The sequence below is a fragment of the Diabrotica undecimpunctata genome, chromosome 8 (genome assembly GCF_040954645.1).
Source record: "Diabrotica undecimpunctata isolate CICGRU chromosome 8, icDiaUnde3, whole genome shotgun sequence".
NCBI classification, from domain to species: domain Eukaryota; kingdom Metazoa; phylum Arthropoda; class Insecta; order Coleoptera; family Chrysomelidae; genus Diabrotica; species Diabrotica undecimpunctata.
In genome coordinates this window covers 22,620,621-22,635,974 of record NC_092810.1, presented here as the reverse complement: position 1 = coordinate 22,635,974, position 15,354 = coordinate 22,620,621, and the positions used below count along the sequence as shown (strand labels likewise).

At 36.3% G+C, this 15,354-nt stretch overlaps 1 protein-coding gene across 1 annotated transcript in view; it reads right to left on the bottom strand.

Annotated features, from left to right (window-relative positions):
* Window positions 1-15,354, bottom strand: part of LOC140447263 (roundabout homolog 1-like) — a 711,862-nt gene that overhangs the window by 12,056 nt on the left and 684,452 nt on the right. The window contains exons 4-11 of the mRNA XM_072539818.1: window positions 8,762-9,040; window positions 7,039-7,246; window positions 6,699-6,978; window positions 5,975-6,440; window positions 5,298-5,921; window positions 1,378-1,702; window positions 975-1,307; window positions 524-812 (exon numbers count right to left, since the gene is read on the bottom strand). Of these exons, the coding sequence (XP_072395919.1) occupies window positions 524-812; window positions 975-1,307; window positions 1,378-1,702; window positions 5,298-5,921; window positions 5,975-6,440; window positions 6,699-6,978; window positions 7,039-7,246; window positions 8,762-9,040 (2,804 nt within the window). The remainder of the gene's footprint in view (window positions 1-523; window positions 813-974; window positions 1,308-1,377; window positions 1,703-5,297; window positions 5,922-5,974; window positions 6,441-6,698; window positions 6,979-7,038; window positions 7,247-8,761; window positions 9,041-15,354) is intronic.

Below are 15,354 nucleotides of genomic sequence, written 5' to 3'. Positions count from 1 at the left end.
TATATATATATATACTGGTATTTAGGCGCCACGCCCTTTCGGTAAGGATCTATGGAGGAGTATCACCGAGCCGCAAGCCCTTATCTCTTGCCGTACTGCTCCCCCATAGGCCGATCAAACACCAGCATATTCTAGTCTAAGCCGCAGATTCATCTAGAATTTTAAACTGCTGCGTTAGCCTTTTTTTATTTTTCTGTACACCGAGCTGGGGCTCGAACCCACATCCACTGAACCATTCGACAGTGAAGCGAATGAAAATCGGCCGCCTAGCCCGCTTGGCTATCTGACCGACGACATCAATCAATATACAAAGGATTAAAAGAACAAATAAGAAAGTTATCAAAACGAAATAATAAGTATTACGACGAATAGATCATAATTCAATTCACTATGAAGGAAACAATATCATGGTTGATAAATATCTACTAGTTGACTTAGAAAATATTGGCATAATTAGGTATCTACATATACAAGTCCACAAAATATACTCGTATTTACTATTGTATCATTAAAAATATGTTACCGTTCGTTTTCCAGCAGCTACCAATGTCGTAGTAGCGTAGGGGGCGGGCGATATGGAACCCACGTCAATATTTGGAGTTACATTGGCGTTGACTTCGGCATAATCGGCTACTTTAGATTCGATATTGGGACTGGCATACTCCTGCACCTGCATATTGAGGTAGTCGTCGAATTTGCGACCGGAGATTGGGTAGCACTTTTCTGAACTGTATTGAAGATTATCCGGACGGGTGAAATCATTGTGGTTCAATGGGTTCGAACGTAGATTAACGCTTCCGTAAGGGTTGACTCTAAAATTATTAAGTTTGGTTAAATGAAAACTGATAGAAAAATTAAACGTGGACTTTCATGAAATGAATTACTAAAACATATTTTTAAAGCAGTTTCAAGAAATATTATTTTAGAAGAATATTGCCCTATTGACTATATTTCTAAACTAACAAACCACTTACCCGTTAGAAACAGAGCCATTATAAACATACTCTTTCCTCTTATGACTACCTGGAGTTAACTTGGAATATTCAGGTAGAGTACTCGACGAGTAGTCAGGTAGATTGTCTTTATCTAACCAAAGAGGAGATTCGTGTTTAACGTCCATAGGAGTTGTGAGAACACCACCGTTAGATCTACTAGGTGTTAAGCTCTTCTTGGACAACATTTGCCTCCGTCTAACAAAAATCATAGCTCCAAAGAGTAGTACCATAACTGACACCATGCTTATTAGAAGAGCCATGAACCAGGTTTCTGTAATGAAGTCACCGGACTGCATATCTGCTCCAACGGGTCTAAAATTAAGAAGAGGTAAGTACATACATTTAAACCAAACAGTAGATTATCATTTAGATGTATACCAACCTTTGAAAATTATTGTCTGATATTCTGGAAGTAGGTTCCAGTCTTAATGTAGCAGCAGCATTATAAGGTCCTAATCCGATCCTCGTTACAGCGGCTACTCTTACAAAATAAGACACACCGGGATTTAAACTACCTAACAAAAGACTGGAGGCCTTCTTTCCGACACTGATCATCTTTGTTTGGTCTGTACCGTTCGTTTTAATCTCTACTTTATATCCTTGAAGTTCTCCGTTTAGTGTTATTGGAGGCGGCGACTTCCATTTTAAGTACACAGCTGTGGAGTTCAACAACAGAGCCTCCATATGGGATGGGGCTTCAGTGGGGACTACAAAATATTTTCAGAATATTACAATTAGGTAAGTGTACCAATAACTTAAATTTTATTTTTAAACTTATAATAACCTCATTAACTAACCTAACCTAACTAACCCTAATTTAACCTAACTGAACCTAACCTAATTGTTCCTAAAGATAATTTATAAGAGAATCTACAAGCTGTGTGAAAGTCAAATTTCCCCCAACCAGTCCGGGTTCATAAATGCTGTTGCTGGCTTTGTTCTCAGTACAAGACTTATTCCAGAGATGCAGAGACGTCAACTGCGACGTATACGCATGTCTGGTTGATTACGACAAAGTGTATGATCGAGTACAGTACGCTAAGATAATGCACATACTAAAAAAAACAGGAATTAACAACCAAGATCTGAAAATATTTTGTCTCCTCTAATCTTCAATCTGTACTCTGAAATAATATTTATCGAAGCTTTGCACGAAGCTGAAAAAGGTATTCTACTAAATAGTTACCGGCTAAACAACATCAGATATGCAGATGAGACCATAGTATTTGCAGACAAATTAGAAGACCTACAAGTTCTTATGAACAAAATCACGTATTACAGTCAACAATATCGACTCAATATAAAGGTTAAGAAGACAGAGCTTATGATAATCAGCAAGAAAAGGATAACAGAAGGTCAACTCTACGTCAACCAATCCTCTGTAGAAAGAGTGACGCACTACAACTACCTCAGCACCATAATAAATGAAGAATGTAACAACAACCAGGAGATTAGAGCACGCATCGGAAAAGCTAGATCCACCTTCAATCGGATGGGGACCTTCTTCAAGAGTCACAACCTCTCTCTTGATACAAAAGTAAGAATGTTGCGATGCTACGTCTTCTCTGTCCTTTTTCATGGTGTTGAATCGTGGACTTTGAACGAAGATATGTGCAGAAAACTGGAAGCATTTGGGATGTGGTTATATCGGAGAATGCTTAAGATCCCGTGGACTGACCGAGGAGGTCCTCAGAATAATGAATAGGAGCCGAGAGCCACCATCAAATCTCGAAAGTTACAGTTCTTCGGACATATTATGCGAAATTAATCCAGATATGCTCTCCTTCAAGCCATCCTGCAAGGAAAAATATTTGGAAAACGAGGTCCAGGAAGAAGAAGAACATCTCGGTTAAAGAACATCAGAATCTGGTTCAATACACAATCTGTGTAGCTTTTCCGCGCTGCTGCAGATAAGATAAATATTGCCATGATGATCACCAACATTCGTAACGGATAGGCACATCAAGAAGAAGAAACCTAACCTAACCTAAACTAACCCCACTTAAATAAAGAAAAAAGCTTACATCACAATATGGAAAAACAGATTATATATATATATATACACTATAACCCTGGTTAACCGAGCTCAGGTCAACCAAAACCTGGGTCAACTGAAAGACATTGCGAAGCGAAATGTACCTACAGCAATATTGTAAACAATGCACTCACCGGGGTTGCTAGTAGCACAGACCAAATAACAATTGCTTTCTGTTCTGTGCTAATAGCCTTACCTTGCCCCTGGTGTGTATAGTCACCCCCGACTGAGCATATCCTCACACGCATTTCAGTAACTTCTCAGTCTTGACTCTTGACAAAGCTGTCCAAGTGAAAGTGCTATTGCGAAACAAAGTATTTTTAGTGTAGTGCTCTGAAGTAGTCTATTGTGAGATGGTATCCAAGCGGAAGCGTGTTATGATTTCTATTCCCGACAAATTAGCTGCTATCAAAGAAGTTAAATAGGGAAGTTTACTGAAAACTTTTGAGGCGAATTATGGAGTTGGAGTTTCTACATTTCAAGTCTAGATATCAAGAGCAGACCGTAAGAAATTCTGACAGAAAAACACTGACCTCACACAACAGAGAAAAAAGTCATACCACTGACAGGTCAAATACAGCAAGATAAAGCTAAACTGTTAGCGATTAGGTCTGCAAAGAAAGGATTTTTGTGCTAGTTCTAGCTGTTGCGACTGAAACTGTTGAAGCTAAAATCGGGATCAGATTTATAGTGCTGAGAAAACAGGAGTAAATTTTAAGATATTGCCTATAAAATCACTTACTTTTGCAATTGAAACGGCTGCCAAAGATCACAAAATGAATAAAGAACAGATAACAGTTCTTTTTACTGCAAATGCATCAGGCAGTTATAGACTGTGCATTGAAGAATATGGCGCGTAATGCTTTATCAGTTTTTTACAGAGCACGAAAAAGTGCGTGGATGTCTTCTGAACTATTTAAAGAATAATTTTTTAAGTTTATGCCGAAAGTTAAGAAGTTTTTAGCTGGAAATGGTTTGTCCCCAAAAAAGCTATCTTATTAATTGGGAACGAGCCCTTACATCTCAATGAATTAAAAAGTAATGATATGGTTATTTCCTTCCTTCCTCCAAATGTCACTAACCTAATTCAGCCTCCCAATCAAGGCGTTATAGAAATATTTAAACGACACTTTTGAGGGTTGTTGTTGCGAACAGTTCTGCAGGATTGAGAAACACGTGATATTAATAAAGCGCTAAAGTTACTTAGTATAGTGTTGTGCGCAAGTTTGGGAAAAAAATAAAAAAGGAAACACTACAAAGGTGCTGGCGAAAACTGTACGACGGACTGGAAGAAGAAGGAATAGAAAGTTTTGAAAATTTGACAGAGATGGTTCATACAATTCCTGGATGTTAAAATTTGAATGAAAATGGCGTGAACGAATGGATCGTTGTGAATGACTCCAAAGAACTCACAGACCAAGATGTTGTAGAGGCCGTTTTACAACTAACTAATAACCCAACAAAAAATTTCAATGCAGACGAAGTGGATGACCGAATCGAGTGACTGCTGACGATGGATTTAATGCATTAGAGGTAGGCTAAATTAAGTATTAACTCTATTCTGTCGTTATTTTGTGCCACAAAATATCGACTGGCATTTAATTTAGTCAATTTGGCAATATAAAAATAAGTCCATTTATATAGCCAAGGAAAGATTTGATAAACTTGTTAACATAGAATCACCCACAAAATACTTCGATCCAGAGCCAGCTTTGTCCTCGATCGGATGACAGATTTAAACAGGCTTTCTTAAATGCGTCAAGAGGTACCTACAAATAAGGCGCAAGGCACTATATTGTAAGCGGCAAGCACCTTTTGAAGAGTACTGAGTGATTCGATAAACACATGGTACCCATTCACAAGACTTGTACAAGCGCATCCAGGTTTCCAGAATTCTAAAGTATCACGAATAAATAAAAGATTTCCAGTAAGCCAACTGACTGTTGTAAGAATAGTGTGTAACAGACTTCCAGGCAGATAAAACCTATGGAAAGACGTCGATTGTTTTAACTCGATACAGTGGCAGTAGCAAAAATACACTCGAAACATCAATCTATAGCTTCCCTTACAATTTCTTTATTCTTTACAGTCTCTGAGGTAAGACCCGAAGAAATAGGAGGTATTATAAGTTCTGGTCTCCTAGTTCCTTAATCCACCAAATGAGCTTTGTTAATATTGAAGAGGTTGTTTTTAAAATTAGTTAAACGGCGTATTTCGATATGATTTTCATTACATTAATAATATCTAAACATCTACAAACTACTTACCATCTTCTAAGGTTCTAACGGATTTGGAATTAGAAGGATGGCCTTCAACAGTCTTGAAAAAAGGCACCAAGAAAAATTCATACTTCGACCATTTTTCCAAATTATTAATTGTAAAACTCGATGTACCTCCTGTATGTAAAACAGTCAACATGCTATAAGTCTTAGGCTTTTCTTCTTCGTTATCTAACATCACAAAATATATATACAGTCCTTCCACATAGGTAGAATCGCTGACGGACCAGACAAGCTTTATGGAAGTAGAAGAAAGAGGTATGGCTTCAGTAAGCGATGCTATGCTGGATGCTACGAGGTTAGCTCTAGCTTCACTAAGTTCAGTTACTTCAGGATTGCCCCAGTTCTGTGCTGAATCTGGTCCTACGACAATAGGTTCCGATAATTGCGACGGTGGACCCATGCCATGAGCGTTTTCGGCTCTGATGAGAAAGGTGTATGGAATACCAGCTGACAAAAGATGCTGGGTGAAGGTAGGACCTGGTATTCTGCGACCGACGATAGTCCATGTTGGAGTGATTCCTTCTTCCTTACCGAACAATTCTATTTGGTAACCTAGAAGGCTGGAAGAACCAATTTTGTTGTTTTGTCCCCAAGTAATAGTAACGCTTCCTGTAAAAAATATAATTTAATGTAATGCTAACAATATAATTTTTGTAAGTTACCTTCCGATTGATTAAGAGCATGAGGTCTACTTGGTGGTCCCGGTAACATAACTGCTTCTGGAGCTTTAAAGAAATTAATATTAGGATTTTTAGGATTTTCTACTAAAAGATGACCAGTCCAGGTAGCCTTGCCACCTCTTGAGGAAGCCACACAAGTATATGACCCAGAGTCCTCCTTCTGAAGGCTATATATTTCCAAATGGTTGGGATTAGTCATATTTATTCTATGAGATTGTGACACAGGTACTCCTTCTTTGTACCAAGAAATTACAGGTTTTGGATTTCCTTCGGCTTCACAAGACATGTAAGCTACTGAGTCTATTGGAAGAGTTTGGTTCACAGGACCGTTCGTGATTATTGGAGGCGGCCTATCTTCTTTTGAAGTTACTGTCAGTCTTGTTCTGGAAGATATAGATCCAGCAGCGTTGATCGCGGAGCATATGACAACGGTACCAGAATCCTGAACCTACACATACAAAAATTGTTTTAATAAGTGAATTTGTAGAGAAAATTAGAAAAAAAAACATAAAGATCTTCACACCTATATAAAGATACAACCAACAAGCGGAGAAAGATCATTTGATTAAATAGAAGATAAGAAAATCTAATGTTTAAAAAAATATATAAATATTAAGAAGAAAAATATAACTATTCAGTTCTGAATATTGCTCAAAGTAACAATAAACAATACTTATTCTTATTTACATTTGAAGTAAGTAAATACCTGTGCTTCCTTTAGTTGCAAGCTAGAAAATCCTTCCGAGGTGGTAAAGGCTTCATAATTTCCAAAGCTATTCCCAGAGTACACTAATGCCCTATCTCCTTCAAATGACCAAAACACAAACGGTGGTGGATTGCCTTTGACATTACAGTGGAAAGTAACATCCCTACCTACTTCTACAGCTTGCGCTTGAGGTCTTGTAGTAAAAGTTGGAGAGGCGTGAACTATCAGAAGAGCCGATGCTGTAATGGCACCAGCAAAGTTATCAGCGTCACAGAAGTATCTAAAATAAAACAAAATTAAGACAATAAAACAGTTAAAGTACATTGTTTAAGTTTCTTACCGCCCTTGGTCCAGTAAAGTAACTTGCTCCAATCGAAGGGTTCTATCTTCTAGTACTCTTACTCTACCTAGCGGCATCGTTCCTCCAGGAGCCGTTCTTCTCCAAAGAACGTCTGGAATGGGATCTCCTCCAGTTGCACACGAAAACTCCACTGTGGAACCAACTGTTGCGGTGATGTCTTCTGGTGGTCGTATCATAAATGGTTTAACTAAAATGAAAGATATTCATCAAACTAATTAGTTTTTTTTATACTACACTAAATAGAATATCTGCGACTTTCCGGAGATAGACAATAGGAAATGTCCATATAAAAATAATGTGTAAAGTAAGAAAAATGTTTTGGTATATTTTATTAACAGGTTGACTGTGTTTGTTACCGGTCTCTTAGGGTCGATGTTCGTTATTGTTAAAGTGCGGTATGTGAAAACTGTAAATTTTTAAAAATTTCGAAAAGCATGTTAATATCCGTTTGTTTTAAATGCTAAAAACAGCATTATACGTGTCTCAAGATTCGAAACATTTGAAGAAGAAAGAAGAAAAAATGTACCGGGCTTTGGGGGCCAGACCCTTTTTGGTTAGCCAAAGTCCAACCTGCTTAATGTTAGGTCGTTAAGTTCGTTTGCCCTGGAGTTTGGCTGCAGACCACTGACAGAATGAAAGAATAATATGATTCTCGATGTAAGAATGAAAGCTATGAAGTAGGTGATCTTGTTTGGCTTTATAATCTACAACGTCGTCGAGGCTTGTCTCCTAAACTGCAAAGCCAATGGGAAGGTCGGTATGAAATTAAAAAGAGAATAAATGACGTAATATACCGAATTAAGAGGTTGCCGAAAGGTAAACCAAAAGTAGTTCACATAAATCGTCTTGCACTTTATGCTGGCTCAAATGAAACAAAAAAAAGCACGATCCCTTCAACATGAGATCAAAGATAACCGGCGACTAAGCTTTAATAAATTTATGTCAAATTACGCAGAGAGAAAGAGTGCTAGATACGGCTTGATCACAGAAGTTCAGCAGGATGTTTTTAGTGTGCCGCATAACGTCTCTCTAGCCCACTGTGTTTCCAAAGACCTTGACATGACTAAAGGAATCTCGTCCGCATTCTATAAGAAGTTCGGTCATTTGGACGAGTGAAAAAATTAGCAGCCTAAAGTTGGAAGACCAAGAATTTGGCCTTACCCAAGATAGGCCATGCACTAGAAAATATGGATTGGAAGATTGTCAGAAGCATACTTGAAATAATCTTCCGAGAAACCGGCGTGCGAATTACTGTGTGTTGAATTAACCCGAAGAGATCGTGTCCTTCAAAGTCAGTAGACTGTTATTTCTTTATGAGGGGTTTATGTAGAGCTGAAGAGTCCTGTAGATTTCGCAATACTAGACCTTCATGTAAAGTTGCTGATTGAAACGTTCAGATCTAAGAGGGGAGCAGTGTAACGAAATAGCCCCCTCCGATGCGTGGCATGTGTCACAATTCTCAGAAGGATAAATCTAGAATATACAATCGATGAAGTTCTCAATAGACTCTTCCGACGAGTAGAATAGAGATGGACTACTATAGATGATTTTCGAATAATACTCTTGGTATATATATATATACATTTGTCTTTCCTTTTTCCCCTACACTCTTCTAATTAAAGATCTTTTTATCTTATTTTTTACTATTTCATATAGTCACAGTGAAACAAATGAGAGGGGAAATATCATACTAGATACTCACCATAAACTTTTAAAATAGCTGCCGATGATTCTCTCACTCCAGCCGTATTCTTCGCCACGCACTGGTACTTGCCATCGTCGGACGTTTTAGTATCCGTTATCGCCAGATTGTAGCCGTCTACCAATTTTAGTCTACCATCCACGCTTAACGTTTGCCCGTCTTTTCTCCAAAATACCTGTGGTTCTGGTACCCCTTTCGGAGGTGAACATTCTAAAACGATATCTTCACCAGCAGCTACTCTAGAACTTTGTGGCTCGAAACGGAACTCATCTCTTAGAACTGAAACAAGATATATTCTAATTAGAAAATTTTTATTCACGATGTATGTTAAATTAGAAAACAGTCTGAATATGCAATGTTCAAATATGAGTCTATCTATTTATGTTTGTTCTGTTAAAAACAACTGTGTACTCAGTTTTCTTTATTGTGGTCTTTATTTCGGTCAATTCTGGTGAAAATGTAACCAATTACTACCTATTTGAAATCTAAATAAAATACGAGCCAAACCTTTATACCAAAATTTGGCAGGAATTTTGGCCATATACTCGACAAAATGACATCTAACTTAAGTAAGCAATAATTGTTTATCTACATTAAGATTTGTTTAATTTTGAAGTAAATTATACAATTGCAAATTTCATTTTATAATTGTTATTGAACGTTTCGATTTCCACTCTGGAAATCGTTTTCAAAAAGGACTTTTGTTTCCGAAATCCCGAAATGTCTAATGAAGTCTAGAACGTCAGAAAATGTATATAAACATAGAAAGTTAACATTTCAAATAACAGTATTAATTGAGTTTTTGAAGTTTATAATTATCATTGTGTCGTAAACAAGTTGGTGTTTGAATAAATTGATTTCAAAAAGTGTAACATTGGTGTCAGAAGTGAGATCGAAGAAATATTTGGTAATTGTTAACGGTAAATACTCATATTATATTTAGTATTCAATTACCTGTACTGACCAGCAGCAAATACCTGTAAAAATTTAAAGCCGATATTAAAAGATTAGTGCATTTGGCGTTCTTTCAGGTGCCTAAAGATTTTCTGGAACAAATTGGTATACAGGCATTCATCATAGATGTATTACATGATGTCACAATGCAACAAACTCTCCAATTATATCACAAAAGGCTAAATGGAGCATCTAATGAAGCGTCGAAAAGCATTTCTAGATCTCGTTCAAAATTAAAAGAAATGAGATTTCTAGAAAATAAAGAAGTCACAACTGTAGATAACCAATAACCTATTGTATCCCAAATTTTAAGCATATTGCAAAATCTTCAACATAAACTAGAAATGAAAACAGATATTTTAATTGAGGAAGAATGTAACATTTGCAAAACATTTGCAGAAGCCAATCGTAAGCAAGGAAAGAAGAATTAAAGAATGAGGTCAGAAGGTTGCTTAGATCGACATCGAGAAGCCCGCACTGGCGAAGTGTCCATGTAACCTTTGTTACCATTGGTAACAGTTAAAATTTATATTTTTTACCAATAGAAATATGTGTTAATGGTATTTCAGTAAATGTCAACTAGATGCACGAAAATACTGGCCAGTTTATGCGACTCGGTTGTACGTTACGTTGTTACCACTTTTGCTTGTGGATACGCGTGTTGGTAGGTCGGCTATCGTTTAGGGCTGGCTCGTGTCTGAATTGAAAGCGGGAGGGCGTGGGCACTCTGTGGATATTAGTGGGCTTATTATCATTTTTTGTTTTAATTAATTACCCGTTAATACCTTTTACACTCAGAAAAGTCATTCTCCTTCTACAGTTTTGAAGAAAAAAAGGAGATTATTGAAAATGGAAGACCAACATCTATTTTAAACAATTTAAAAAAGGAATCAAAAAAAGCAGTTCGATATTTTAAATTTAGTTGGTACAGTGAAAATTCTTGGCTATGTGTTTGCAAGAAAAATAGATAGTATGGTTGGCCATGTCTTCTGTTTTCTACAGAAAAAAAAAATGGGTTTACCAGCAGCGGAGTCCACCATTTAAATAGCTTTAGAGTTTTAAAAAGGAGGCATGAAGAGGCTCTGGTACATGTACTTAACCAAGTACACATTACTTAACGTTAATGTATCTTAACCAAGCTTTTAGAGCAAATATTACTAAACATAATGAAATTTACAAAAATAGATAAATCGTTAGCACAATTATAGATGTTGTATGTTTTTGAACCAAACAAGAATTAGCGTTTCGGGTTCCTTTTTAAGGGCGATGACTCTGAGAATCCAGGCAATTACAGGGAATTGTTAACATTAATTGCCAAACATCCAGAAACATCAATTGGTTTTTAGGGAGTTTCAAGTGATATACAAAACCATATTATTGAAGCCATATCTACATTTATGATTGATGCAATTAAGTCAGCAATTATCGAAGTTTTGCAACTGTTGTATTGGATGAAAGCCCTCATGTTTAAAACCAGTCGCAACTTTCGGTTGTATGTAGGTATGTTTGCCCTGACGGGGATGTTTGTGAAATATTTTTTAGCTAGTGTTACTGAAGAGCGTTCAGTGGGACCGTTATCGGAAATTTTGTTCAGTATGTTAAATAAGTTTTACTGTGGCAATAAACTAATTGTACACTGTACAGACTTACGATGATGCGGCTGTAATTAGTGCGCAATACGGCTTACAAAAACTGGTTAAAGATAAGTATATATATAGTCTCCCGTTTTATACCGCTGTCGCGGCTTTGGGAGTATAGCAGGGTAGTCTGCTATATCTAGGGCCTACGGTATACAAGGAAGGTAACATGGCCAGTGCTACGCTTTAACCGTCTATTATTACCCCTGGTTTTACCCAAGGTACTCATTTTTATTCAGGCTGAGTCGACCTGGGGCCTATAGACATTTTTAAAATGTCTAGATGTTCTTGCCGGCGGTGGGATTCGAACTCCGGACCACCGGCTTGTGAGGCAAGCATCCTACCGCTTGCGGTATAAGATAAGTATCAAGATGCAATTTTTGTTGATTGTTATGCGCATGGACTCAATTTGGTTTTACAGTAATCAGTGGAACATATTAAAGAGTCTAATTTTTTTTCAAACGTTATCAGGACCTGCTGCTTTTTTTTTGATAAATTAGTACAAAAACTTTTACCCAAAGTAGCAGCAACAAAGTGGATTTATGCTGGTAGATTCGTTGAGGCTGTTTCTTGTATTACTTCAAAGCTTCTCGAACTATTTAAAGAAATGCATACTCGAGTCACTCGACACTGAGGAGTACGCAACTTGAGACCTCAGTACCACTTGACGCTTCTCGTCTTTCTAGAGAACAAGATACTGCTACGTCACGAGTGAGGAGAGTAGGCAGATTGAGACCCCGAACTCGAACGGAACCATAACCCTCTTGATAATGGCTTCAAAATGGGTGCCAAAACGTCGAGTTTTAAATTCTCAACGTGGTTCTTCCCGAGAAATTAGTAATTTCCATTTACCTGACCGCGGAAATTTTTCCGAACATTATTACATATTGTTTGGGAATAGTGATTCGTTTACTTTTTTTCCCACAGGCTTGCTTAATTATATGATGCCTAGTCACCCAGTCCAGTAAGTAAAATTATATAAAATATGTACCTGAAAAAAGTAACAAACACTTATATTTGGGAGGTTTAAAATATTTTTTTTTTAAATTAGATTTTCTACATCTGGTTTTGGTAACACTTTAGAAAAAGTCATGCGTCGCCACTGGAAGCCAGTCACATAGTCCTACTAGAAATACTAGTAGAGATAGGTCTCTAAAAAATCGATCTTACACAACTCGCCACAGAAACGAAAGAGATACTCTGGAGTCTGAAGTTACTTTTTTGAAGGAGCAACTAGTGATTAGTAAAAATGAAGTAGAAAAGTTAAGAGAACAGGTGGTAGTTTTGCAGAACGAATTAAAGGTTCAAAGCTAGTGCCAGTTTGAAGAAAAAGAGAATGTAACGGAAGAAGTAAGTCTATTAATAAGGACTGGTAGTGATTTTGATGTTATTTGTTTGCGATAATGTCTATGTAAAATATTCCTAAGTTCAGTCCCAATACAATATGCGATTTATTGAAAACCATTGTAACATTTGATTAAACTCTAATTTCACTATTTGGGAGAGCGATTCATCGTTTGAAGGCGTAGAAGTGGGGAAAGACGTATGAAAATCCAGTGGCGTACACTCACTTTTATTTCAACGATAATTATATTATATTGTTTAAATATTATTGTTCAAAATAGGCCATAATATATTTATCTGCAGGTTTTTACTGAAGTTTCCATCTCTATATCCAAAGACCGTTTTCAAAGATATAAATTATAGTTATATTTATTTTATTTGTTTATGATTATATATTTATATAATCTTATATTATTTATTTTCTTTTTTTTTTCTTTCTTAACTTTAAAAACGGTCTCTGGCATAGAGATCGAAACGTCAGTAAAATAAACATGTAAATAGATGTATTGTGGCTTAATTCCACATGCACTACCCATAGAAACGCCAATGTAAATGAACCATAGTTGATGTCTCGATCGACATTCCTTCGGCGAAAAAATAATAAAAACTAGTTTTACCGCTATGTCTGTGTCGGGATTGTAAAACGGAGTTTCCTCGCTAATTCCAACGTTGCCAAACGATTGAAAAATAATGTTTTAAAATATCGATTTTTATTTTATAAATTTAAATATGTAACGAAACGAAACATATAAATAAAATTTATTTCCTTACAAATTTTGTGCTTAATTTTTACTATTGAAAAAATCATGTTTTTTGGTATGTTTATAACGGTAATAATCACAATTACTACTTGTGAACAAGAATTGGCTACACTGTATGACAACTTCTGGTCAAGTCTACTATAGAGAAGCACAAATAAATATACTACTTTATATATTCTGTAATTTCTTATGAGAAAACGCAAATTGCAATTGAGAAAACAGGCAGTTTTCGAGGGCCGCTGTGTACATTTAAATTTGAGGATATTCGACGTTTAAGCTATGAAATCACTCTTCTAATTTGAGGATTTCTACTATAATAGATATTTGATTTTGACAATGGTCCGGTATCCTGGCGAGAGACATAGGCACTGCTTTAAAAAGACCACATACTTTGTCATTTTTTAAAAAATGTTATATAAAAACAGTGCTCATACGTTTAATCATACTAATACGGTTGCAGTAGAATACGGACTACCAAAATAGGATTTTAATGAATTTTCAATAAAAAACCGTCTCATCGGAAAGATAACCGGCGGACAATCAAGATTTGAGAGCGAAGCAAGGCGTTAATTAAACCGTTCCCTTAATGAGGACGGAAATCGAATTTCTATAAAATATTCCGGCAGCCGGTTAATAAGGTAAAGCGAATTACGCGGCCGACGAGCGGGACACGAGCCATGATTATCAATTAACTGTCGAGGAATTTAATACAATTTTATTCTTCATTATCTTGCAAATTTATTTCCGGCACACACACATCCGCCGACTATAATACCTACCCTTCAAACGCCCTGCGACGGCGACAATCTTGTATTAATTTTCGAACGGGTTTACTTCCAAATTGGTTTTGTGTCCTTGAATCCGTGTCTTGGGGGAATACGCCGGGATATTCGGTGATACGAAGTATTTCATGCTAAGCCAACGAGGATCGAGTAAAAAGTTTTGTTTCCTAGACCGTCTCGGTTGGATTGGGCACCTGTTAGAAACTTGTTTTCTTATACCCGTAGATTGTTAGTTGTTATAGTAGAAACCCTCAATTCAGAAGAGTGATATCATAGTTTAAACGCGGAATATCCTCAAATTTAAATGTACACAGCGGCCCTCGAAAACTGCCTGTTTTCTCGATTGCAATTTGCGTTTCCTCATAAGAAATTACAGAATATATAAAGTAGTATATTTATTTGTGCTTCTCTATAGAAAAACTGACCAGGAGTTGTCGTACAGTGTAGCCAAATCTTGTTCACAAGTAGTAATTATGGTCATACAAAACCTGTATTCTTCCACGCAGCGATTATTACCGTCATAAAAATACAAAAAAACATGATTTTTTCAATAGTAAAAATTAAGCACAAAATTGTAATGAAATAAATTTTATTTATATGTTCCGTTTCGTTACATATTTAAATTTATAAAATAAAAATCGATATTTTAAAATAATATTTTTCAATCGTTTGGCAACTTTGGAATTAGCGAGGAAATTCCGTTTTACAATTCGGTCGCAGACATGCCAGAAAAAACTAGTTTTTATTATTTTTTCGCCGGAGGAATGGTTCTTTTACATGGGCGTTTCTATGGGTAATGTATTTTGTGAGTATATTTTATGTGATAAGTTGGTAAACTTATTGTTGTCAATACTGTTTTAACAATAATGTATTGTAGTATTGATAAAACGTGTTATTGATAATAAGAGTGTTATAGCTTGTCGTTTTATAGTAAATTTTTAGTTATATTCTTATACAGAATTGTTGAAATTATTGTATATATAGTATATACACAGCTTATTGAAATACAATGGACGAAAAACCGAGTTGTTCCAAGAGAAGACAGCAAAATTCTGATGTTGATTCCAAAAATAGAAAGCCGCAAAAGAGACGGAAAATATTAACGTCCGAGGAAA